Source organism: Corvus cornix, chromosome 9, assembly GCF_000738735.6.
Source record: "Corvus cornix cornix isolate S_Up_H32 chromosome 9, ASM73873v5, whole genome shotgun sequence".
Taxonomy (NCBI): domain Eukaryota; kingdom Metazoa; phylum Chordata; class Aves; order Passeriformes; family Corvidae; genus Corvus; species Corvus cornix.
Window position 1 is genome coordinate 21,246,440 of NC_046339.1, and position 27,280 is coordinate 21,273,719.

The following is a 27,280-nucleotide window of genomic DNA, read 5'->3' on the forward strand; positions in this document are numbered from 1 at the left end:
ACACCGTCCCTTCAAGCAGCAGTGTGTCACCATCATCATGGAACTGTGCAGGCACGTGGCCACTGTCTTGCCTTAGAGGAAGCCCATGTGGGGGGGTGGCAGCTGCTCCGTTCTGTTTGTACTCACCTCCATTAGTCCTGCCTGATTCCTCTGCAAGACCTAGTCTAAACCAGGGTGATTCGATGTCCTTTTGAAGAATTGGCAAAAACACTCCCCTATGACATCTCTTGCTGATTGTGTCTGTTGACTGATTAGAGAAATTCTCATTATATTCCATTGGTTTTGATCACTGCAATCAAGTGAAGATAATTTTCAAAAGAAAGAGCAGCTTTATGCACTGCGGAACAAATAATGAGAGACTACTATGGAATAATGGATGGTAGAAGAGAGAAGATTTTGGAAAAAACAAGGATTCAGGAACTAAGTACATTTAATGAAAGCTGTCTTTCAGAACTCTTTGATACAGCCCTAATAAATCTGGCATATGTAGTAAGCAAGAATTTCATGTAAAAGCCCATAGAGAAATTGAGGTGGACTTCAGATTGTGTGCCTAGATGTGACATTCTCCCTTCATTCATTCAGACGTCCTTTTATTTCTGCGTGATCTTACCGTGAATACTGCTGAAGTGGGATCTGCCCACACAGCATATTGCAGCTTCAGTGCCGAAGGCAGTGTCAGCATCCATCCACTTTCTGAATTTGGTTGGGAGGTGGGGGAATCCCTTCTCTTTTGGGTAGCAGATGTCGGTCTCCTACTCTCCCACAGCTCCCAGAAGTGAGCTCTGCCTGGCTCGTGTGGAGTATAACACGAAGGAAAGGATCTCCCCTGCAAGCAAAGGATGACAAATAAGCATAAGAGCTTAAACTCCCTTGAACAGCATTAGCCATAGCTCTGCTTCCAGAGTAACAAATGCCAGATCAGGTTTCTCTGTCTCCTCTCATGTTTTACAGCACCTTTGAAATGAGTGCTTTGGTCAAGAGCAGCCAATGCTTCCATCTTCAGCTGCAGGGTTCCTCTGGCTCTGAGCAGGACTTGCCAGTGTGTGTGGGGCTCAGGTGACTGTCCTCACTGAAGCTCAGTTGGTAGTGCAGTGCTGGGGGGGCTGTGTAAGAGCCTGGAAGCTGGGAGAGGAGGAGCAAGGATTATTGGTGCTGAATAGAGATGCAGTGGGGGCCTTTTTCAAGTGCCTGGCTTCAGATTGCTTCTTATGATGGGCACCTGGCACCCAAAGGCACTACTGGAATAGCAGTGGATTTTAAACCACTGCTGCTTGCTGAGGTGCATGTGCTCTCCCATGGAGGAGGGTCATACTTTGGGAAGGAGGACAACCTCTGTAAATGAGGAGAGTGAGCGGACTGCAGGCCAGGATAAATATTTGAGTGCTGGTCACCTGCCTCACATGTCATCTTCTCCTGCAGCCGGGCTGGTCCCACCACTAGGACAGTGCCTCCCTCTCACCACAGGGCCTGCAGGTACCTCCTGACACCACCTCTGGAACCAGCAGTCCAGGGCAAACTCTGCTCGCAGCAATCAGTCTGTCCCAGAGATCACCCTCCACAGGGCCCTGCGGGAAGGGCAGGGCTGATGGGAGCAGAGGTGCAGCCTGGGCAGGCAGCGGTGGCCACCAGGACACAGAGTAACGGGAATGTGGCTCAGCACTGTCTGTGCCAGGACTTTTGCCCAGCTGCCTCTGAGCACAGGGGACTCCCTGGGAATGGTGCCAGGCTGGAGCAGCCCTGGTGTGCTGCCATTAATTGTGAGTGCCAGGCAGGCTGTCACATGGCCGGGGACTATAACAGGTGGTAGTCCCTGATGGGTCTGTTGGCAATCTGGAAACCACTGGCTTGTTGGATAATCTCAGCTACCCCCAGAGACAGCTGTTTTTGGAAATGAGAGCAGACATGGACGAGTTGTGGCGGCCCCATTGACACATCCAGCTCAGAGCTTGCACCAGAGCTGTGAACTTGTGGTGGGTGCTGGCCTCCAACACTGCAAAGAGAACAGAAACTTGTGACATGAGATGTTGCTGTCACAGCTTTGCTCAGAGCATCATGCTATAGTCCCACCAGCTTCAGTTTGATTTCGACGACTCCTAAAGGGTTGCCACGGCCTTTGTCTGGAGTACAGCATGCTCATGCTCATGGCTGTTGTGGTGATGGTCAGTGGCAGAGGTGCTGGGGGTCTCCTCACTGACCCCCACCCAACCCCACTGGAGAGCTGGGATGCCCTTGGCCCTGCTCATGGCCTGCATCTGGCACCGGTGAGATTCCTGGAGCAGAGCTGAGCTGAGGCACTGCCTGGTTCTGCCTCACCTATCGAGAACAAGGGTCAATCCGTGTATCCTTGGGCTTCTCCCCAAAGCCAGCCAGCACTGTGCCTTCATTGTGTGGGTCTGCCAGGAAAAGATCCCCTCCTCCATGGGAGAGGAAGGGGATAAAAGGGGAATTATGCTCTTTTGTTGGATGGAAAAATGCAGCCTTGATGAAAGGAGCCACATCCCCACTGCCCACAGTCAGCCTGTGGGAGCACTGCCCAGCACAGGTCTTGAGGGCTTCCAAATCTCCTGTGCCTGCCCTCAGGAAAAACCCCACCATTCCAGCACTTTGGCAGAGGTCTGAATACTCTGCCAGCCCTGCTATGATTTATAAGCTGCTTTGTGGGTGCAAAATTGCAGATGGCTGCATATTATAACTATGCCAGAAACAGTGTTTTCTGGAATCGCCTTTGGCTGCAGTGTTGAATGGAAAACCCTCAAAGTGCTGTGGGCTAGTTCAAAGAGACAGGGGTAAGCTTGTGGCAGACAGGCCTCATTCCGCAGTGGGACGCTCGTGTGGGACCTCGCTGGCCCAGGCAGGCTTCCCCTTCCCTCCCAAGGGGCCAGCTGCACCGTAGAAGACGCACTGTGTGCCCTGCAAAAACAAAAGGAAAAGGCAGAATTCGTACCTGCAGGGTTTGGGAGTGGGGTTGGGTTTCCCCCCACCCTTGTAACAAATCATGCCCTGAAGTGGTGAGGCCTGGGCTAAAATTACCTGTGATCTTAATGACTTGAAGTTTTAAAAATTAAATTCTAGCAGCAATTGATGTGGCAGATGTAGTGTCTTCAAATAAGAGATGATGAAAAGTAAAGAAGGATGAATAGATTATTGTTTTTATTAAAGGTATTACAGAGAAATAAATTCTTCTCATGAACAGGCTTTCTTTGCTTATTCCCATCCTCTCAATAAATCATTGCCACAGTGTCAGTTAATGCTGTTTGGGGATCTTGCTCAGGAATGTTTTAGATTGGAAGAAAGAAATTCATATCACAAAACAAACTGTGTCTGCGATTACCATAAGGGTTACTGTAGTTTAGAGAAAGTAAAATATTTACCATCTGATTCACATAATAGGTAAGATAAAGACTGAATGCTAAGGTGGGGAGAATAGCCCGAGGGCACAAGCCACTCCTACCAATACCAGCCGGGATTAATGAATGGCTTTCAGCTCCTACACGGTTTGCTTTGCTTTGTACTTGAAAGTCTTTGCTGCATTAACTTCAGACTATAATTAGATTGACTGGAAAACTGAATTATCTGCGAAGACCTGCTCAGATCACAATGAGGTGCATGAACTTTATTTGTCCACCCTAAACTTGTGTCACTTTCAACAAGCAGCAAAATGATTCCAGCATTTAATAAAATAAAAAAGATGTGTCTTAGGAAGTTGGGCATAAAGACACAGCAGCATTAGTTTAGAGAAGGACAGAGTGTCGTGGCTTCTTCAGCATGACAATCCTTAATAAATGGCTTTGATAAGGGTACTTGAGTGGCAGTATGACTCAAAGAATAGTGTTTACCTACCTGAAATTGGTGCTCTTGCTATGAGAATGAATAGATTTCATTGAACATTGTTCTTTGAACTTAATTAAGCAACAGAAACTCTGCTTTCTAGGCTTGTAAGAACAGTTTTGGTGATCATCTCCGTTTCCTTTTAATGAGCTTATTTTTTTCATCTTACCTTTCCTTTTGATTTAATGCTCTCACAGTTTTAGTGCAGTGTGTGATAATGCTGGTAGACAAATGTGGAGAGTCTGAGCAGCCCTGGCTCTGGCACTGTCACTAAAGGCGTCTGATGTTGCTAAGCAGCTCGGCAAGATGGACCTGTAATGGGAGTGTTCTGGAAACTTTGCAGATGTCTCTAGACACTGAACTGTAGTGCTGAACTCCCACAAGCTCTGGGCAAATGAATGGAGCTGGAGGTAACTCAACCACATGTCCAGAGCAGTCCATCTTGCAAACCATGATCCCTAGGGAAGCTTTGCCCACAAGTAATCCAATTTCTGTTTGAAATGAGCTTGAGTCAGCTGCAGAGCTGCAGTCTGCCCTGGCTTTCCTCTGACAGCAAACCGGAGGGGACCACCAACCTTTTAAGCCCACACTTCACATTCCCCATCCCTTCTGCCAGCACCACGAATTGTAGAAGTGAGTGAGAAATTATTTATTGATAAAAACCCTCTTTTGGTGGGGTAAGCTGTCAAAAGGGAAGCTGAAAAATAGGTTTTCTTCTTTTCTTGTGTGGTGGGATAAGCTGGGGTGCTGATCCTCTGCAGTGTCCGTCTGCCTGCAGCTTCCTGCCCGCAGCAGTGCAATGCCAGCACTGCTGCATGGCTGCAGGCTTGGGCTGAGCTCTCTGACAAGATCTGGCAAATGAGGGCAGGAATTTTACAACTGAATAAAATGTGAAGTCTATAAATTTAACGGGGCTTGCATTTTGAATTACAATGGAATAAATTTTTCTCTTAAAAGGAGAAATTGTCTCACTTGTGACTTTCTCCAGTGTTTTACAAGGTTATGAAGGAAACTTCTGAGCATGTTTTGGCAGTTCACATTCTGTGGTCTCTATTCAGAAGATATTTTTTAATTTTCCTCTACAGTTAAGTTTCTCTTGGGGCATCTCCCCTGGCTACCTCTTTGAGTTAAGCACCTAGAAAGTTGGCAGCACACTTAAAACTTCAAATGCATTTGCAGCAAAGGCTCTTGTTGGGACATATGAGTGTGATCAGATGTGAAAGTGAGTTTGACTGACTTCTCTTGAGATGTGCTTACCTTCAGTTTCAGTGAGACAAGCTGTCGTCCGAAGAATCCTTTGAAGAGTTTCTCTTGCATGTGCTTATGAGGTACCTGCAGGAGGAAGAATTACTTGGTGGCTGGGAGCCTAACTTTAGCAGACATATCGTATGTCACTGTGATTTTTTTTTTTTATAAAACAAGGGTGGAATGCAGGGTCAAAATTACCTCATGTGCTTTAACTTTGAAGTTAATGGGGTTTTTTTTGGCTGCCATGACAAGCGCCCTTTTAATGAGCTAACCAGTGATGGTACTGGCACACATGTGCTCCCAGCCAAAGGCAGCATTAGCGCTGTGTCCAGACTGAGGTCCGTGGAACACGGGGTACGTGACCTGTGGCTCCCTGATGCAAAACTGCAGCCTGGCCTTTGGGGATACACAAGCACAGCACGCTCTGTAGGCATTGCAGATGTCTGTGTTGAAGAAGATGACAGTGGTGGTTGTCCAGTAAGTACCAATGAGGAGGAGCAGGACATTGAATGCAGAGTAAGTGCAGGATTTCAGGACCTGCCACCACTGGTGAGCCTCCCCACAGCACACGGTTATGAATAACCCCATTCACTCCTGCCGCTCATGGGCTCGGTATTTCCTATTCTCTTTTGCTCTGAGTTCAAATATCAAAGGTCAGCACAAGTTCATGTTGCTATTTTACCACAGAAGTGTTCCATGGTTATTGAAAAATAATAAGAAATACAAGGGTATAAGGTTCTTTTTGATACCCGGGTTGCTTCAAGGAGGCATCAGTTGTTCTCAGAATGTCTCTGGTGAGTCTATGGCAATAGTTTTGGTCAGTATGTTCTTACACACTTCTGTAAATCTTCTAGTCACTGTGCTTGCTAAGCTGTCCCACAGTGTTAGTTTTTAGTATTTGCTTGATTTATTTTTTTTAAATTTATTTTTTCCATCTAGTTTGCAATGTCCCTCCTCTCTGTGATAAAGCAGAAACAGTGAAACTCTCATACTGCTCTGATAATAAATTTTTAGTCTCTTATAAACTACAGCAAAGTTGAAGGAATTAAAATAAATGTGGAGAGCAAACACCTGTTTTCTCAGGAGGCAGCAGTAATTACGCTGCTCCTTCCTCTAAGTCCAGTGCATTGGGTACCTGTGGAAATACTGGACTATTACACCTATGGAACGTGCTTAGCATTAAAGGCTGAAAGAGAGGGCTGACCTCAATATCCACATGTTTCTGGCTGGCTTCCAGTCACAAAATCAGCTTCACTTAAAGACACCCCACTTCATTCTCCACCCAGCTGTGGTAGAAAACCTCAGTCCCTTGCCTAAACATGAGTGTCATTGTGTGGCTTCTTTTGAGAGCACACTGCAAAGAGGAGTAATTGTGCAGAGGCAGAGAAGGGCTAAGCTCAAGTATTAAAGTCCTTGTAGAGGAATGAGCTGAGTGCTTCATCTCAGTACAGCACGAGGCACTGTGAACCCGACCTGTGACTGAGTTTTTCTAACAACAATTAGTCACTTTAAAGCCTTTCTCATAAACAACTGAAATAGTTTGGGAGACTTGATGAAAACAGGAAAGAGTAATAGTCCATGGGCAAAAAGGCAAAGACCAAGAACTGAACGGCAGTCTGTGTACTAGGGCAGTGCTGGGGAGAACAGGAAAGGTATGAGAAGAAGAGAAAATGAGAGCAGGACTAAAATGAATGAAAGGTGGGTAAAAGACAGAAGTAGGAAAGGAGAAAAAGAACAGCAGAGAGATGGGCAGAGACCCTACTCCGTGTGTTGTACCCTACGAGTGGTGCTGTACAAGTAACATATCTAAAAAGGCAGACGGGTAGGTTGTTGTTTCCTGCAGATAAGCATTGGTTGAGAATAGTGCCCATGGGTGAGACCTGTTTGGTACTTAGACCACTGCATTAATGCAGGATAGGTGGGATTTCTCCATTGCAGCATCGAGGACCTGCTCTAGGAAGGGGAACATTTAGGGACAATGCTGAGCACCGAGCACCAGATACGACTGAGTAATGAATAGAGTAAATGTACTTGCCCACAGCCTGATGGTTGAGCATGAAGACAGGGGCACAGAAGGCTCACGTGTGGACTAGAGCATCTCAGATCTGAAATACCAGGTCCAAAAGTCGGCTCTCTTCAGGCTGTGAACATGTGCATGCACTGTTGCAGGCTGCACGAGCTTGCTTCTCTCCAAAGGTCAGTCTCTGTCGCTCAAACCAAGCAAAATCAAAAGTAAAGAAAGAATTCAGGCTTTGACTAATACCAGCTTAGGCAGGTGAGGGACGCTCGTCATAAAATGGTATCCAGGTCTTTAAAAAATTGCTTTCTTAATATTTGTAAAGTGGCAGCATGTAAAGGTCCCAGACACGTACTCCTTATAAGGTGGTCTGTTTTTTTCCCCCAAGTACAAGGTATATGGGCTGCATAAGTCTATAGAGCTCATGGACCAATACACTGGGAATGGATTTGTGTACAAAACTCTCAAACGTATCTAGATGTATTGCCCAGTCCCCCGCTCTTCAGTTTGACATAGGCTTATTTTAGGAAATAAATGTTTGAAAACAAACCAACAAATAACACTATTGTGTAAAAATTCTCTGGAATGAGGGTTTGTTTTTATTTCTGTGGGTGTGGAGCTAGGGACCAAAGGCAATAATACTCCCTATTATTTAAGATTATTCATTTTGAGAATTTCCCCAGTTCAGCTGGGTTTCTAGTCTTTGAAGGTCACTGCTATTACTTTTCCATGGGTTATTCTGCATTATGTGAGCAAGAAGCTGAGGACCAATATCGTGTGTTGGGTTTCTCCAGGACTCTGCCAAATTCATTTGCCATCCTGGTCTTGACTTTCTTTTTTTGAAGCTTATTGCAAGTCAGGTCACACAGTCCTGTCTCGTTTTTTCTGATGGGCCAGAATAAATCTCTCTCAGGCTGAGAGGTATAATGACTGCACCCAGCTCGCTCATCACCTCTGCCTGACTGGCTCTGTAATCATACAGGACAGCAGATCTCCAGTGAACATTGCATATTTGCTTCGTGGGTTCCCAGTGTGTTGATGGTAAAAGTCCACATTTAAAACTTCCCTCTCAAGCGTCATGTCCCATTTCCTGCTGAAGTGCCCTAGTCTCAGGTTTATGAGCCTCTGCTGGGTGTGAGCTGTTTACTCAGCCAGTGGTTTGGATCAGATCTGGCTGTTTATGCCAAGTACAGAGCATCTGTCTGTGTGTGCATATGTAGGAAAAGCAGCTCCAAACTGTCGACTGCTACTTCTCTCTCCTGTGTTTGTGGAATGACATGGAGAACTGGGGTCATCTCCAGGTGAGGAGATGTGAAGTGGAGGAAGACCTACCTCACCTTGCACTAACTGGCCTTCACAGTGACTGACTTTATGGAGGGGTCAGGGAGCAGATGGACGAGGTGAATAAATATTCCACAGGCTTCAGAGGCAGGAACAGCATCCTGAGACCTGCAGGCCACGCTGATTTGGAGCAAGACAGAGCTGTCTTTTTAGCTTCTCTCTATTCCAGCTTTAACTAGCTGTCTGTTAACACTGCTTTGGGGGACACTATTGTGTTTGTAACATCTCAGCACTACATTGCCCTGATGCTCAGTCTAAGTTTACTTCTGCTGGTTTCCATCATTCTTTACTTCCTTAAAAGACCTGCTATTCCTTCTCAGCTATTCTTGCCTCTCCCATGGGCCAGCCCAGTTTCCATCTGGGATGTACTGTAAGAAAGCAGCTCATGGGGTCTCACCTGCATTTTATTGATCACTCTTTCAGCGCTGGTTTGGTGAGTTGTGACATGGGAGCAGAAACCTATCAAGAGGCTGTTCTGATTAGGTGGCATTATGGCACAAGATGCCACTCTGAGCAGGGGTGAGCTAGTGAAGATACATGCTACCACTCTTGCTCTATTTCTGCCTTGAATAAATAGTACAGGGGCAGTTCACTGACAGCTATTTCGTATTGTGCTATGTGATTAACTGCAAACCACTCTGCTGGCCTCTGCCCCTATTTATATAGAGCAAAGCAAACTGCTAAGAGCACTCTTTGATTATTATGGTTCTGAAAATGAGTGTGTGAGGGAGTGCTACATCCTGTAACTGCTGGCTTTTAGGTACTACCATGTTTTTGTCATCAGACTCACTGGCAGGCACAGCTTTAGTCAAAGCCTTCCTGCCATGACAGCTCTTAGCTCTGTCCCTTGGAGAGGGAATATTCTTCAGCCATCAGCACAATCCTGCTGTCATGTTTAGGAGCAGGAAGCCCACAACACAGCTGAAACTCCAGGAGCTGTGCTTAGTTCCTGGCAAAATGCTTCAAAAGGGAGGTAGACATTTATCCTGCTATTTTCAATGGGTGTTTAAGTATATGTATGTGTGTATATATATATATATATATATGTATGCATGCTCAAAATATCAGTGTAAGGGACTCTCTTCCCTAGCTAAAATCTATGCCATTCTGGTCTGACATGGGAGAAGTTGTGCATTGCATCACTTGAATATAAAAGTGCTGCTTCAAGCACTGCAGTCTCTGATTTGAATCAGAACCAGACTGCTGGTGACCACAAGCTTTGCAGTGTAAAGGCTGTTCATCTGTGCCCAGTATGTGCTCTGATTTATTGACCCCACTCCAGTTCCTAGCAGACAGCTTCCCACATCACACAAGTGCCCAGCTGGAGGTGTTACTGGGAGCCTCACATGGGAAGTCTGGGAATGGAAGAACCTGGAAACTCAGAAGCTTCTGGGCTTCAGAAGCAGACCCTTTGGATCAAAGTTAAAGCAGAGCATTGCAGAGAGTTCTGAATTGACACTGACTATGTTTTTTGTGCCCCAGGTATCAGTAACATTGCTGCTAACATGCTGCCAGTGCAGATTTAAAGGGAAGATATTTTTAAAAGCAGTGACTAACATGTCAGATTTCACTAATCAAAAACTTTATTGTATGCCTAATATCATTCCTGCCGGTTTCTCAAGCAGGACTCGTGCCAGTCCTGGGTAACCTGAGTCAGGCTCCCATCTGGAGGCCCTTCCTACGCCCACCCCGGGGAGGGGAGAGGGAAGATGGTGTTTTGTGTTCCCCTTTGGGCTGGACCCTGGAGGCTCTGTAGCAGCTCCTCAGTGCCAGGAGAGGGGCCACTGAACTCAAACTCAATTTATCAGTCTCTCAGTGGTGGAGTGTTTTATGGTCAAAAATTAGTTGTTTGGCCTTTTGTAAATTCCTCTATGGTCAGGTTTTCCATGTTGGGTAGCCAGCCTTGTTTTCCAAACATGCATACAGCAAATGGCCCTTCTCTGTGTAATCACAGTGCTGTGGCTTCTCCTCAGGAGCTTGGTGCTCCTAGACTCCCAGCAGTGAGGACCTGGGGCCAATGGGGATAGTCTTTAAGTGGAGCGGGACTTAGTACAGAAAGCGTCCATGATTCCACACAGAGAGTGGAGGAAAAGCAGCCCAGCCCTTTCCACTTCATCTTTTCATCGTCAGCAAAACTAATTCCAGACCCCTGATAGAAAAGTCTCAACCCTTTGTTCATCCTTCCCTTTTATTTTTTTTTTTTTAAGCAAATCTTAAGACACATGCAGGCACCCACACACATGCATGGAGCTAGATTTCAAGTCCTAACAGGAAATGTGTAATCTGCTTGAAGATTAAAGTGCCAAGTGCTTCTCTTAAGATTGGGAACCTGACACGGATGTGATTATGAATTAGAGATTGCTTTGTGGTATCAGTGAGGGGGAAAAATGAATGGGAAAATAGAAGGGTACAGACTTGTTGAGTTCTGCAACCATCTTCAAAAAGATATGGGGAGCCTGGAGGTTTTGAATGTTAGGGAATATGTGGAAGTTAAGCCACAGTGTTACAAGAATATATTTTTACTTTTGTTAAGCTTCTGTGATAGGAGAAAAATACTAATTTTTGACAAAATGTTGCAGAGTAGGTGTCTGAATATGTGTCCTCAACACTAAAGGTTACAGGTGTACTGTATAAGTCTTCAGAGAGAAATTCCTTAGTGCTGTATCTTGGTGGGAAAAATGAATCGTCCCTGCTCTCAGAGCAGGAGTAGCAAGGGAAGAAATCTACATCCTACTAAAGGCAGAACTGTGGCTTTTTGAGGAACAGAGCATAGTACCTGCCAGATTATCCAAAGTTTACTCCTAGTGCCAGAAGAAATTAAAAATAAATATTGTCAAAAAGCACTCCAGCAGAGGGAAAGTTTTGTACCTGGCTTGCAAAACTGGAAGCAAAGAAGCAAGGTGGAGAGACAGCAGATTAAGGTGCTCTCCCTGGTGACAGGTCTGCTCATCACTCCTGGATGCTGATGCCCAATGCTGGATGTTTGCCCAACTGCCAGTACAGCTGGAGCTTGTGTTCTGCCACTGAATGTGGCTTCCTAGAGAGAGCAGCTCTCCGAGTTTACTGGGGGTGTTTCCTAAATGTACCCTTAGTTTAGGAAGTGTGCAAATACCTAAACCCATTTAACTTTTCTCCCTTTTCTGTTAGTCATAATATTGAAAAAAAGTGCTTGGTTCTAGAGTTCAGAAAAAATGAAGTAGTAGTTGGCTTTCCTGAGACCAAAGGTAACTTTAATCTGCAGGGTGATTTCCCTGCTTTTCCTGTTGTAGCTGGGCTGTCAGTGCTCATCTGAAGGCCATCTTTGCCAGGCTGCTCTTCAGCCTGTGACATGTATTAATACATGTCACAGAATCCTGGAATGGTTGAGATTGGAAGGAGTCTCTGGAGGCATCTTGTCCAACCATACTTCTCAAGCAGGAACATCCTGAGTGTTTAGACAGCACCTCCTGTGTTTGTGTTTGTGCCCATGGCCTCTTGTCCTGTCCCTGGGTGCGCTGAAAAGATCTGGTTCCATCTTCTTTGCACACACTGGTGAGATTCCCCAAGCCTCCTCCCCTCCAGCACTGGTGCCATTGACATTGACTGCATCCTCCTTCCTGCCATGGCAGGGACTCCAGTGTGCTTGATCTTACTAATGTCTGGATGAACTGCACAAAAACCTAATGTGATGCATAATTCTGTCGCATGGGAGAAGAGCCACAAAAAGGGAAGACAAAGTCCTCCTTTGTTTTCAGGATGAATTCAAGTCTGGTCAGGAAAGCTTGAGACCAAAAGGTCTGAGAGAAGCTTTGAGTATGTTGATGCTACACCAGAGGCTTTTGCCTCCTTGTAGTCATCTGTAGGCTCTGGGGCAGTGCTCTTCCTCTTAGCTAAGAAATGTTCAGGTTTGCAGAAGCCCTGTTCTGCTGATCACTTGCCCTCACTGCGACACCTGCCCATCCCCTCGGGGCTGTTTGGGCACACACTTGGTGCAGGCGCGTGGCTGACACGGGCACAGGCCCATGTGAGCAGCACCACAGGTACGCGCTGCCCCTCCACAGCCGGCTTATCAGCGCCGCTGGCATTTTATCTCACAGCACATGTACTGCCCGTGCGTTATCGGAACGGGCTTCTGCTTCCCTGAAGTGCTCTCGGGCTGTTCTCTGTACAAAGGGTGACAGGCTGTGCTCTCCCTGCTCAGCCACGCTGGACACTGCAGCAGGAACGTGCTCAGGCAGGAGCAAGGGTTTGTCCGGGCTGCTCCATGGAGCAGCAGTAGCGAGGGGGAAAACCTGCTACCTCCCTGTCAGGCAGTGCCTGCTGGCAGAGCAGAGTTGCTCTGTCCTCTGGGGTACCTTTGGAAAAGATATGTTGTTACCCCATCAGGCATAAGCAGAAGAGAGCTATTTCATTATTAGTTCTGCTGGCTAGCAGGCTCCCTAAGAGTTCTCCTTCTCTCTTCCACTCATAATCCATAGCATCTGGTCTCTGTATTCCCTAGTCTGCTCTTCCATGGGGGGTTTCTGGGATTGCCTGTGTCAGTGGGGTGAGAATGGGTAAGCTGTCAGTGGATAGGGGTATATAGTATTGCAGTAATGCAGAGCCACTTACTTGGAGAGGTTCTATCTTCGCAGTTATTTCAGAAAATAATTTCCAAATACCCAAGAATTTACAGTACTGTTTATTTCTTTTCTTTTGGCTTTCTAAATCTGAACACATGTGCAAGCCTCAAGCTCTCTTTCTCTGGGTTTGCTGGTGGTACTGCTGTGGGCTATAAGGACAAACTGACCACTAATTTTAGGAACTGGAAGAGTTTCAATTTAAAAAAAAACCAAAACAAACCAAAAAAATAACAACAACAAAAAAGTACCACAAAAGAAAAGGGAAGGTTAAGAGAAGTAGGATATCTGTTTCTGAAAAAGCAAATATATGATGGAAGGCTGCAGGACAGTTTCTCTTGATTTCTCAAAAGCATTAAGATTGTCTGTATATCTGCAAGGAAGGAGTCACAGAAATAACATTTAACCAAAGGACTTGGTTCTCAGGCAGAAACGGCATGCAGGTTTTGGCACTGGTGCTGCTGAGGCAGGGACAGGCAGAGTGTTGTGTGGTGGCTGTTAGCAGTGGCAGAGCACCAGCCTGTGCCAGAGCTGGAGCTGCCAGACAGGAGGAGTGAGGGAGAGCTTCCTCACACCCCTCCGGGCAGGGGGCTCCTTTGGCCACAGAGAATTTCCCATTGTGGCGGCACAGAACTGTCTCCTTGCTGTGACAAGGGAAGCCTCCAGATAGGAGCACTTTGACTATCACAAACTTCTCTTTGGGGCTTTCTTTCCCTTGGGACTCCCAAGCTGCCTTGCTTTATTTTGCACTTTTGGTTCTTGCCTCTCCTTGTAGCCCCATTGTGTTCTTGTCCACTTTCAGCCAGCCTCCCCTGTAACCTGGAACAATCCCAAGCCGTACCAGGCAGAGGTGGCTCTGGACCTCATTTGGCTTGGGTATGATCCATTGCAGTTCACTGGGGCCATTCCTGGCCAAGCTGATGCCTCCCTTCCTGATGGATCACCTGGAGATGGGCTGGGCAGTGGGCAGGAACCCCTGGCAGGAGCAGGTACCTTCTTAACCATGGTCCCCAGAGGCCTGAAACCCATCCCTGCTGCACTGTCTGGCTCAGGACATGAGGGGCACCACCACCACAACCTCGCTGGATACCAGGGGAGATCCAGGTGCTGACTCTGTCCTCTCCTCCCATTTCCCTTTGGCAGCACACCTGGGAAAAACCAGCTTTCTCCCTGCTAAAGAGGGGCTGAAAACTGGTGAGTGATGTGCCTGTTATTGCAGCAGTTCCCATCCCCCAGGATGTTCCACTATTTATTCTCATAAGGGTAGGATGAACCCAGTCAGCCCCAATAATAGAAATGTCAGAGGCTGCCGAGGATTTGCTGAGATAAATGCTTATTGGAATTTCAACATGGCAGGAAGCATCAATTTTGATAGTAATTTCCTTTGTGGAAGAGTTTCCTTGGTTTCTTCTTTTTCAGGTATGATTTTGTACCATCTAGGCTTCTTTATATCAAAACTTTGAAATGTAGACTCTTAAAAAAATATATTAAAGAACTTTATCAATATTGCAACATGCCAGTATAAGTTTGCTGAAGCTGAGCTCCAAGGCAGTGCTGGAGCTGCTATCATGACTGGGTTTTTTCCATTTCTTTTTTCAATTTGTGAGAATATTTATTTCCAGAAGCAGCAGCATAAATATTTACTGGGATTTGCAGAAAACATTTAAGAAAAACAAGAAATGTGTCACACTTCAGGCTTTCTACCGTGATTATATATGTGAGAAAACTGTTGTATTAAAATAGTTTTTACTGTTGTAAGCTTGCAGTATTTGTTCTTCACTTAGACACCCATTGGAAGAGCACCTGATCAAGGGAGGTGACTTCTGGGATGGTTTTGGTTTTTTTCCTTTCTTATGGTTTGGTTTGTTTGGGTTTGTTTTTAAGAGACAGAATCTGCTCAGAAAAATAAATCCTAATATCACAGCTCCCTTGCTGCAAAATAAGCTGTTGTTATTTTATCACCTTACGTGTTTGGAAAGCAAGTACACAGAGTTTTGATGGTAATTTGTGATGTTGGGGCAATTGGAGAAGCAGACAAGGAGAACAGAGTATCTGCCAGAGTGGGGGAAAAAAAAAAACCTATAAAGATGAAAGAAGACTGCTCTCCTTAGACTGGTATGTACTAGTAAGTTCGGCTTAAGGCCAAAGTTGGTATCAAAGTATCGCACTTCAGGACTAAGCCCACAAGAGAGATTTTTAGGATAGCTCTATCAGCTTTCACTGGGTTATTTTTAGGGACCTTCTATCCTGATGGAGAGAGGCTCAGGAGTTCCTTCTCTAAGTAAATGTGCCAGATGAGGCCAACTGAACTCTTGGTTTTTGTTGTCTTCTCAAAAGACAACTTTGGGGCTTTTTTTTCTTGACCAGGCTGCTTTGTGTGTAACTTTACAGGAACAGCCTCATCCCTTGGCAGAAGATTTCCAGGGAAGTTCTGGAAACTCTTTTCTTGTCTCTGTGATTTTTTAATTTCGATTTTTTTGTTGTAAGTATTTGGACACAGCTGTGGAAATGAAATTAAACAGCTGCAGCACAGACCCACGGCATGTGCTGTGTGATGCAGTGTGAACAACCAGCTGTGGAGCTTTTGTTGAAGCTTCTCGATTCCTGTGAGCACTAAAGAAAAACAGGATCAATTTGGAATCTTCTCTGCTACATGCTGAATCTCCTGCTGCTGCTTGCTTTTATTGCATGGTTTCACTCAGGGGTCGTGGTGTCCCTGCTGTACGGGGAATCGATGGTGGCAGCATCTTCATACTGCCTTGCTTGTGTTTGCGGTGAATGCCGGGGAGCTGGGCAGCCGTCCGTGTCCAGTGACCACGAGATTCAGCGTCTCCTTCCACTGACACAATGCTCGCATTGCCCCTCTTTGCGGGTGTGCCAGCAGCGGTTTCCAGCTGTACATCCCTCTGAGCTTGTGCTGGGTGATTCACCTGCTGATGGATGGGGGCTTGGGAAGTTCTGCCCTGTTTGCAGAGGTCACTGCTTCCCTTGGCTTTGTCCTTGGAAGAACAGCAACCCCTCAGGAGCTGCTGCTGCTTTCCGAGCCTGGTGCAGAGGTGCTCACATCAACCCTCCGGCCTGCTGTGCTGCCACTGCCATCCTCAAGGTGTTCGTGTCCATGGGCATGACCCATGTCACCGTTCCCTCTTTGCTGATCCAGCCCAGTGTGCCCACAGAGGGCACCTCAGCCTTTGTGCCACAGCCCTCCGTGCTAAACAAGGCTGATTTGTTCTGTGCTTTGCCACCCAGCTCAGGCGCTCACTTGGATGTGAAGGTTAAGTTGCAGTGCCAAAGGATTGATTTTTCAGAGCCTCACCAGGGACACATGCTAATCACTCGGTTGGGGATTTTCCTGCACATCTCTCCACAGAAGTACACCTTAATCAAGTACTCACTTGAACATAAGAAGTGCTTTTGTTAAGAGGGCTGGCATTTCAGAGATGCCCTTTGCTTAATTCCAGTTGTCTGCTTAATTAGACATTTGAGAGTGCCGTTAATTGATTGATGAACAATAAAAACAGCCCCAGCTTCTCTCCTAAGATGCATTCAGCAACTAACCCTTCTTGTCTTCCCCTCTGGGAATTTGCTCTGTGTTGGGTAGCTGTTACCTTGCCTGTTTTGGTCTGTAGCTCTAGAAACACACAACACAAACACGTTAGAGATGTCTCTAAATAAACACACATTAACGTTCTGGGCTTATCGTGCACTCGGAGCCACAGTTACACCCTGGAAAAAAGAAAGCTGGAATGGGAAAAAGTAAAAGCTGCAGTAGACTGGGATTTCTTTCCTAGGATCTTGTATTTGCACTTCCACATTATATTTTATAATTAGACTGAGGGTCATGGGGCATTGTGACAGTCATGCCAACTATAAATTGCCCTTTATCAAAACAGGAAAAAAAATCGGAGTGAGCATGTATTAATTAACTCTGGCCCAGGCTATCCGTGACCGCCAGCCTCACCCCAATTTCTGTTGCTGGGCATGTTGTAATAACCTTTTTTCATTTAATATTTAGAATCCCCGAGGGAGTTGGCAATTTGCAGACATTTAACAGATGACGGGGTGGCATTAAAGGGAATGTCTCGCAGGGCAGCAAGTGTGAGTGTAATGCCTGCTCTCCTCCTGCCTCGAGAGTCGCCCCAGCGTGGGGTGCAGGGCCAGCAGCATGTGCAGGCAGGTTGTGGCTGCCTGTCCCAGGAGGAGCACGTGCAGAGGGATCTGAGTACCCCGGGCAACACAAGGAAAAAGTCTCGATTAAAATTAAGATTAGATAACAGAGAGAGCAGCTGCTCTGAAGTGTGCTCTTCACAGCAGCCTTGGGGCATTTATCCCTTCTTTTCTCCCACACAGCTTTGTAACAGAGCCCTTTGCTGAGAAACAAACCCAGCTGGAAGGCTCATGGTGGTTTTCTGGAGGAAGCAGTGGGCTCCTTGCCAAGCTGTGAGGAGCTTCTCTACTTCTTTGGGTCCTTCCTGCTCTCACTTGTAACTCCGACATGGAACTGCCATATCCCAGCCTGCAGGAGCGAACTGGACATGCCCCACGTCTGAAGTGGGGCTCCCACATGAGCCGTGAGAGACACCATGTCCTGCAGGAGAAACCACATCGCTCCCTGGCCCTATTTCTCCTCAGCACTTGCCTTGGTGGTGGCATCTTACTTCCAAGGCAAAACATTGCCAACCTAGTGGGCAGGGGCTGTTGTGTACGTACTCCTTCATTATCCTCGCTGTGTGTGGGCCTCAGGTTTGCAGCAGATTGTGCTGTGGTGGTTTAAGGCCAAAGGAACAGATGTCTTGTGTGTTCATTGCTGTGCCATGGTGTGGAGGGGAGCAGTGACTCAGGTGGACATGGGCAAATACAGTCTTGGGCAAACACAACAGGCATTTCTTGAAGAAAGCTTGGTAGCTGAAGAGCAGTGGACACCGCTGAAGGGCTGCACTGGTGTAGGGAGAAGGGGCAGTTTTCTTCCTTGTAGCTTTGCATATTTTCGTCACTCTGTGTTTCATATGGAAACAGCACTTGCCGTTTTCCTCACCGCCTTTCTTCTGGAGCCCAGCACGCCTCTGGCTGGCTCCCCAGCAGATTAAAGGTCCTTCCATCTGACAGGACTGTGAGACTAAGAGACTAAGGAGACTGTTTGTTCTCCTTTTTCCAGCAGTGAAAACAGTCAGCCACTGTTTGTGTTATTGCCTTTATCTTGGGTTTTGGGCGGATTCCCTGTGCTCTCCTGCTACAGGATATGTCACATGGAGCAGTTGTGAGTTTGGGGATAGCTGTTAGCTTTGGACAGAGCTTGTAAGTGGTTAGAAAACCATTGCCTCCGCCTTACGCTGTGACACTGTGGCTTCAGGGGCAGTGTCCCTGTTGCCTGGAATCTCTTAAGGTTTGGATTATTGCTTTCTTACCTGCAGTGATCCTTAACAATTTGTTAAACCTGCCTTTGTGCTAGTAAAAGGCAAAATGAGTGGTAGGAGACTTGATTAAAACATTAAGCAAGATCAGAATGTGTTTTAAGGAATTTCCTTGTTCTCCCAAATGCGATTTAAGTTGCTTTTAAGTGAAAAAGAGATATATCCGCCATGCTAAGGAAAAACCTCTTGAAATATCACAGTGTTCTTGTTAAAGAGGGGAAGAACATGCTCTCAGTGGTCAGAGGTGTGATGTTACAGTCTGAGTTTGTATAAGGTAAGAAGAGCTGGCATTTGAAGGTGTTAATTGAAAAGCACAATAGGAGATAAGACAATAAAGCTGCTGTCTCTCCACCTTTTCTGGCTACTGGGAGCTGACAGGGGCAGAACACTGCACACATGCTGACTAATGGTGCTTGGATTTCTGCTTTGAATGCCTCCGTGGCTGCTTTGATTCCCTCCTGGCAGCCTCCAGGAGGTGAAGCCTTCAGCAGGGGCTTGGTCAGCGGTGTGCTGTAAGGTTCGTTAAGCTGGGTGGGGAACATGCCTTGCCATACAGGAGATGGGAGAACTCATGTGCTCATCCTTAGGGCTCATTAAATCGTTCGTTTTTTTCAGTGAAGTTTCAGAAAGTCCGAAGTTGGATGGGGAACCTGGTTTTAATGAGCAATACTTCCCACTTCTTCCTGCCAGGTAACTCCACCACAGGCGCAGCCCATCATTACCTGTTTTTTTTTCCTGTTCCTGGTTTTTTCAGGCCATCTTCAGGCTGAAGGAGTGCTGGTTTGTGGGGGCTGGAAGCGTTGAAGGTGGGAGTGATGCAGACTGCGGCTGACATAATGCCAAGCCCAATGAGCCCTCTCCAAAAGACTGATGGATATTGGTATTATTCAAAATATCCTATCAGAATTCCCTTCTCACAATACTGATATTATTGTAAAACAGTTAAAGTATATTTCAGCTTTATATGAAGTCTTGAGGATCTTGTTTTTTCAAGCACAGTTTTCTGATATCTCCAGTATTGTTTTCCAAGAGGGTTGAGTAATATTGTCACCATTGCTGCTGGCATTAACACAGTGAGGCCAGAGTTTGAGTCTGGGAGATGGGCAAAGTCAAAAGTTCAAAATCCTGGTCCTATATGACTTGAAGGCTTTCTTGACACTGCACTGGAAGAGCTTGCAGCACCCTTGACATAATGAGTATGTATGTAGAAATCTTCAAACAGAAGAACCCAATATGGCTGATTCAACCCAAATTGAGGATTTTTTTCTCAATTACAGAAGGGCAGCTCAACAGCTTCCAGAAATCTGTATGCCCCTCGGTATGACTCTGATTTTAGACTTTAGCACTCAAAACCCTTCACTGTTCATTTCTGAAGCTCTGGGGACCCTGCAGAAGACTGCCCTTGGGGAATTACCTTTGTGTTAACTACTGGAAATCTTTTGTTTGCTCTTTCCATGTATGCAATGACATGTGCTCATACTGGAGCCCCATTTCAGTGCGTGGATTTCCAAAATCTCCTGAGATACAGAAAGCTTTCTGTCGGTGCAAAATTTCTGTGGGAACGGCCCTTCCTGTGGCCCTTGAGTAAAGTCCCATGAGACACATTCAGCCATATGAATGGCTTTAATGTTTAATTCATGCTGTCAAAGTCAATCATCTCATTCAGATGAACAGTGCTGGAACCGATTTTGAAAGAACTCAAGTGCTTCCCAGACAGACAGATTTCCCTGTAAGTTCTGTGGAGTTTTGCAGGTGGGGTGCTTGGTGAGGTACTGAGTGAGCAGATGTCCTGGTGGGAGGTGGTAGCTTGCTTCTAGCGTGAGATTTTCTCCAAAAGGAAGGGATGTTGATCTGGTACCACCTTTCTCTGTCAGCAGATGGTCTTCAGTGCCCTCTTAGGAAGATCACAGCTATCACAGTGGATATAATTTTGATCTAATTATATGATGCCACTTTATACCATGGTGGAAAGCTCAGTAGTTGGCTTTCTACAAGTCAAGTTGCAGCCCATAATGCAGCAGCAGTAGTGCTAACAGAGTCAGCAAGGGCTACTTTGGAACAGTTTTATTTATTTGGGTTTATAAAGTGGCTTATGCAAAAGTAAGGAACAGTTTTACAAAGCAGTTGTCGTAGACTAAATACCAGATTCCCCAAACATCTGTTGCAAAAGCCCTGTTAAATTCTCGTTCCATTCCATGGGGAAAGCCTGAGAAAAAAACAAGCAGACCTTTCAGAATGAGCTAAAGGAAATTAGTTGCAGACTAAGGAGGAAGGGAGTTGAGGTTCCCAGGAACGTGTATTCTCATTTTTGCTATGGTGAGCTGTTAGCTGGAAAATTCCAGCTGCCACAGACAGGATTGGACAGAAAACAAGTCTATTAAGCACATGCATCTTCCAGAAGAAAATAGTTTAGTTAACCTGTATGTAGACAGGCAGTGTCTTAGTTTCTTGGGACAGACCCCTGCCCTCACACATGTTCCAGATGAAGCCAAGGTGCCCAGTTGTGTGCGGGTGTGGGTGCAGAGGCTCTGGAAAGGTGTTTGGGCTGCTTGGGGCAGAGATCAGCCCTGTGCATATCTGGTTTATGCGGGTGTGGGCCCTTTGCTTGCAGTTCAGCTGCACACTTGAATCAGCAGTCCTCATCCAGCCTTTGAATGGTTGTACTTGTTTTCTTTTTCCTTAATTTTCTGAGGATGTAGCAATAAAACCAACTGTTATTTGAACTCAGATGGACACACAGGATGTACAGAGCATGCCAAGTGCAGGCTGGGTGGTGCAGCCCAGCCAACTGCTGTGGAGACATGGTGCATCTAAATGGTCTAAAATACCTCCTTTTTTAACCCATATGTTCTAGAGTATTTTTTGGAATGTAATAAATAGCATTAGTCTGGTAAACTGGTCCAGGTAGTTCCTTTCTCGAGCTTCCAGGTTTTAATCATAGTCTGTTTTCACATTAATAAAAGAGCGAGTTATGTAAGTAATTTCACTAATATTAGCCCCAGGCTCCTCACTGCTGAGAGTTTTGTGGTACAGAGCTATTCTCTGAATCCCAAAGCTATGTGTAATTGTACAATACACAATTCAGCTCACCATATGCACTTCATGTAATTGAGAAAATTTACTTAATTTTATCCACTATTAAACTCAGCTTTAAATGAGAAATGAAACTAATTAATACAGTGGACAATTCCTCCTGACTCTAATAAACCCTGTTTGTATTTTGTTGGTTTCAAGCAGGGTTTATTTTATTATGGAACAATAAATATGTCTGAGCATCCAGCCATTTGTCAGTGCAATCAAGGACAGACATAATTAAAAGGTAGAGCTGACTGACCAAATAAAGTTAAAAACCCAAACAAGCACACATTCATATCTTCTTGGAGATCTCTGGTAGGTGTCAAGTCATGCCCACATCTTGGAAGGGAGAGGTTGGTAGTTGCACAGCAGCCTGTGTGTGGCAGGAGGGAGTGCTGCCAGTAGCCCCAGCCCCAGCTCTTGCTTTGGGCTGGTGCTGGGCAGTGGTGCAGGGCCATGAGCCCACTGCAGCTTTCCTGGAGCTGCTCTTTGGGGTTGTACCCCTGCAGCAGGACAGGCTCCTGCTGGAGGCTGCTGAGGGTGGGGATTTGGCCTCATAGATCGGCTACTGCTTCCCAAGCAGTACTGGATCCATGCTCATGTCCAGTGCTCATCTTGACAAGCATTTATATCTCTCATAACGTTCTGGGCTTGTTGCTTTGTTGTTTCTATACGTTTTGTCTTTCTGATACTGCAGAATGTCCTCCTAGGCAGAAGTGTAGCCAAAAGGAAGAATGGGTGTGATCATGGACTTAGGATTCAACAGATAAAACTCCTGTTGATATCACTGTGAGTCAGATCATGCCCACCATTTTCCCTGCCAAAAGTCACTACAGTCCGTTGACATCAGGAGAGCAAAGTGCTAGGTGTCCCTTGACCCTTTGAAGTTATAAGGTGTCGAGTTATGTTAATGTCCAATCACTGGAATCTCAAGGTACTTTCTGTATGGCAATCGAGAGGAAAATAAACCTGGTTATTCAAATGCTCTCTGTGCTGTTGACCCACCTTTGGAAAGCCATCAGCACACGATGCTGTTGTTGCTGTGTGGATCACACAGACCTCGTGGGTACTCCTGTACAACACCTTCTATCTCAAACAGCTGCTTAGATCAACATCTGGCTTTGCCCCAGACCATTTTGCAGTTTGGTGGAAGTGGAGTTTGTCACATGGGCTGCATGCGAGTCAACCCCACTTTGCCTGCAGCAAGCAGAACGGTTACCCTTGTGGAACCTTTTCTCTGTAAGACTGGCCCACGTTCCTGTGGGGTTGTGTGGTGGATCGTCAGCTTCTCCACATCTCCCTGCGTGTGAGAGGGGCTGGTGGCTGGGCTGTGCTGAGCTCAGCTCTCCTTTCTTGCTCCCTTTGTGGAGACTGGGTGAGGGAGAGCAGATGTGCGATAAGCCACTTCTGTTTTATATTCATCTCTTGTGTCCTAGGCTGGGAAGATGCTTCTCCTCATGACAAAAATTGCACCTATGGGTGGGTGCATGAGTGATGCATGCTTGCAGTTCTTGTTGCTTAATTAAACAATTTAATTAAGATATCGGTCAAAATACGTGTCAGTGTTTATCTGCAGTGCAAGGGGAGACGTTTCTGACTGCTGGGATGGACAGTGCAGAGTCACTTTTCTGGTAACTGTAAGCAAACAAAAAAGATGGTTGTTTATGGTCTTAAAAGCTTTTCCCAATAAACTAATTTCCTGCATTTCACTCACTCTAACCGGTTACCAAGGGGGCATTGGGAATCTTCTTTGCCAAATCTGCTTTAATTTTGCGTGTCACGCGAATTTACCTCTCAGTTAGGAACTGGTGTAACAAGATAGTGGAAATAATATCTTTGGCTGAAATATGTTCAGAACAGGTTCACTGTTAAGAAAACCCTCAAGTAATTCAGTGCTTGTTATTAAAGCAATAAGAAGCTTAAACAAGATTTCAAATCTATATTTGACCTTTAATTTACCTCAGCAAGGCAGAGCTGAATTAGCATCATGCATCTAAACAGAGATTTTGATTTCCAGAATGATGTGTGAGCTTTGATATCGTTCTCCAATTTTGCAAGCCATATTATAAAAATGAGAAATGTGGGTTTTTTCCAGTCTGCCTGTTTGTGGAGTAAATGTTAGTGACGTATTTCCCCCTCTTTTATAGGCTTTTACTTGTGAGTGCTAGATCTGATCCCTTGCTCCATGACTGTACTCACTTGGCATATAAATGAGGATTTATAACAGAGTTTAACTCTTCCAAATGATTGTGGGGTCAGAGGTGACTGCTGCTTTATGGTATGGTCTCAAGCACAGAATGTTGTGATGTTTTAGTCCGGGTAGGAGAGTTTATGGTATGAGCTTCCTGTGGTAACACAGTTTTTAGGAGGAAAATGATTTTGTGCATCCTGGTGGTGCTAAACAAGAAAAAAGGCTTTGTTAAACAGTGTGTACGTGGCTGGCTTAAATTTTTGGTGCCTCAATAAGGCCTTTAAAATACCTGACATTTGGAGCAATGATGCATGCCATGGAGAGCATTCTCTGTACAGGATGGACTCTTCACTTGCTCTTCAGAGGTGATCTCAGCAGGTCCAAGGGGAACTGCAGTAAGGTCAAGAGTAACCTCTTTCTTCTTAATTCATCAAGGCAGCCTCATGCTATTGCAGGTATAAAGCTTGCACAAGTAAATGGAGTGCAGCTCAGTCTCAGCCTTCTGGTACACAGATCCAGGAGGTCATGAGAGGGGATTCTCTGTGCTGGACTTCCTCTACTGCAGAAAAACATTGTTGTTTCCACAGGTCTAAAGTGCATGGGACAAAGCATTACAGGTTATGGGATCTGTATGTCTCCTGACATACTTGTGCAAGCCAGGAGAGTGAGTGAAAACTCCTGTGGGTTTTCCTTCTTTTTCTCCAACTTTTCTTTTTTGTTGTTTAGTGGAGGGAGGAAGGGCTGTGTTACGCTTCTGAAGCCAACTTGTGTCACAAGCACGCGCAAAGAAAACATCGTAACTCATACATGTGTGATTGCTCTTTGTTTACTCACAGGCAGTTCTTTAGGTAGGAAGCCTCCAAAAAGGTTTCTTAACATAACAGGAGGTCCTTGCCAGAATGAGGGGACAGAGAGTGAATTTACTGTAATATGTACTGGAAAAATCATGCTACGGCAAAGGTGCTGAGTGCAGTCTTGCTGCCATTCTGAGCTGGGATTTCCAGGCAGTTCCAGAGGTGAGAGATCTGCCCCATGCTGCTCCTCAGCTGGACAGCTGACTCCTTCCAGTGCCTCTGCAGAGCCAAGCAATACTCTCCACACAGTGCACTAACTGTGAAATATTTTGGGTGCATTTCAGTCCCATCCTTCTGCGGTGGCTACCTTTCCCTTTACTTTGGCTTTCTTGTTCCTCTGTCATCCTCTTCTGCTCTCGTTCCTCATCTGCTCTCACTTACCTGTTTGTTTATTCAGGTGTTTTGGTGGCACTCTAAAGTTGGACAAATTGTAGCAATTCTTGTCCCCATGTTGGCCTTCAAACCATGCCCCTGACAGCAACCCCAGAGCAGAAGTGTTGAAAATGAACTTTCAGGACTGTAGTGCCCCCTTGTCAGTGCAAGGAGGAGGATTGAGGCATCTGAATCACTGGTTTTGATTCTGGAATAACAGTAGGACAGTGCATGGCTCAGGTTCCTAAATGAAAAGAAATTCTGAGCCAGCTTAAGTTCTGTAAGCAAGGAAAGAAATATAATGTGGCTTGGTGCATGCAGCAACATGCTTATTTTGTTGAGCTGATTTGTGATTTTTTTTTTTTTTTTCTTGACCAGGGATAAGAGAACTGATAGAAGGCAGCTAGAGGTGGCCTTTGCAGAGGGATTATCATCAGAATTTAAGTGCAGTGATAAGAGTCCTGCCTCTGTCTTCGTAACTCCTCGGTTTAATTTGCCATCCTTGTGGAGTTCCTGAGCTTGTGTTTAAGAACTCAGGAGGATGTGAATGGTTATGTAGCCAAGCACAGAAAGGTTTTAAAAATTACTTTCCCAAGAAAATCCCTTAAATATCAGGAGCAGCAAACCCCACAAGGAAGATCGGTTTTTTATGATTACTGCAGCTTATTTGGGTCAATGAAGAATGTCTGCTTTTATTCAGAGAAAGTGTGACTGGGGCATAAAAAAACATTACAGGGACTGTTAAGGGATTTTTAAGTTCCTTGTGATATGTGAGGAACACCCAGGAGGCTCTCAGAACTTTTTTTATTATTCTGAAGTTGTTTTATGTTGTGCTTGGTCTTTATATGGAACACCAGAACTGTCAATGCTTCAAGCTCTAATTGAGTCAGAGGCAGTTACTGGGCTCAGCAGGGGAAATGGTACTTTACAGGTGGTCACATTAAATGATCCAGTGGCCCCCTTCTGGCCATAAAAATGTAGGATTTTTTTCCCATTATCCTCAAACGTAAAATATGCACCGAGCTCTTTGTTAGCCTTTAAATCAAGCTACAGGAGTTGCTGAAAGCAAACCTAGAGTTTTATACCAGATTATGAAAAGTATGAAGAGAATGAAAACAGGAAACAAAGCATGTCTAAAATAAGCCAGTGTCCAGCCCAGGAAAGCTAAATCAGGGTGTTACAGTGTCAGAATATAATACAAAGCATAGCAAACTGTTTTATGCATTGCGGGGCCTTCTGCTTGCTGTACTGCTCTGATGTTCTGTGTGACACCCACAGGAAGGTCTGTACCAGGTACCATCAGAACCTGCTAAACCCAGGAGATGAGGAATGCTCCCACATTGCTGGGACAGCTCATTACTTCAGCTCTTGGGCTCTCGCTGGCGTCACCAGCAGAATGCTGTCTGTGCAGCAGTGCCCAGGAGAGCAGGACCTGCCTGCAGCCCACAGTCCCCAGGGCAGAGTGTGCCATGGCACCCCATCCCAAAAACTGCCATGAGCGTGTTCTGCTCGTGGGGACTGCAGCAAAGGGCTCTGAGGGTTGAGGACTTTGTCAAAAGCACTTGGAACAGGAGGACTTCCTTTAGCTTTTGTTACATACAAGTGAGTGCAGAGAGAGTGGGAGTCAGCCAGGGGTTGGGGCTGCTGCCCCACATGGAGGTTAGGAGTGCTGGGGTTCATCCTACCCACTGACACTCCTTAAGTAAGAGAGGGCTTTAGATTATGGGACTGGAAACATAAAGCCTATTACAGGGCATAGAGTTGCATTAAGTTCAAAGATCAGCTGCATTTTTTAAGAAATCATTGGTGAAGGTGAAGTGTGTCCATAGGGGTGTGCATGTGGAGATCGTGGCTCTGTGAGGCTGAACAGCAAACATCAGTGACAGAAGAAGTCACTGAGGTAATTTAAGCAAGATACGATTTAGCAACAGCAACAACAAAAAGATGTGAAACTGCATACTCTGGATTGTTGTTAGCTCCCAGCTATAGCAAGGACTGACATGATACATCTCCCACTGCCCTGAACAGAGACAGCACTGTCCTTGGTCACTCACTCACATCTCCTGGCTTTTTGTCCCCAGTGAATGTTCTGGAAAGCTTGTTTTCTGTTCTGTGCAGCTCATAGATTGGGTAAGAATATGTAATCCTCTTTTCTTATTGCATCATTATTTTATTGGAAGCCATGAGGTGTGTGCAGGTATGTGTGTTGTGAGCCACGCACTGTGGTCACACCATTGAGTTCGCCACTTACCCCAGAGGGGCTTTAGTTCTCGGTGGCATGGAGTGGTTTCCTTCTGGACTTCTATCCCAAATGGCACAGCTGATATTTCTGCTGGTACTGAGAG

General features: G+C 45.7%; 1 protein-coding gene across 2 annotated transcripts in view; it reads left to right on the forward strand.

Annotated features, from left to right (window-relative positions):
* Positions 1-27,280, forward strand: part of GPC1 (glypican 1) — a 200,495-nt gene that overhangs the window by 44,703 nt on the left and 128,512 nt on the right. The window contains exon 1 of one of the 2 annotated variants that reach the window (XM_019289507.3): positions 19,299-19,323. The exons of the other annotated variant lie outside the window; for it this stretch is intronic. Within the exon in view, the coding sequence (XP_019145052.2) occupies positions 19,314-19,323 (10 nt within the window). The 5' untranslated portion in view covers positions 19,299-19,313. Of the gene's footprint in view, positions 1-19,298; positions 19,324-27,280 lie in introns of those variants that run through there. 2 annotated transcript variants of the gene reach the window in all.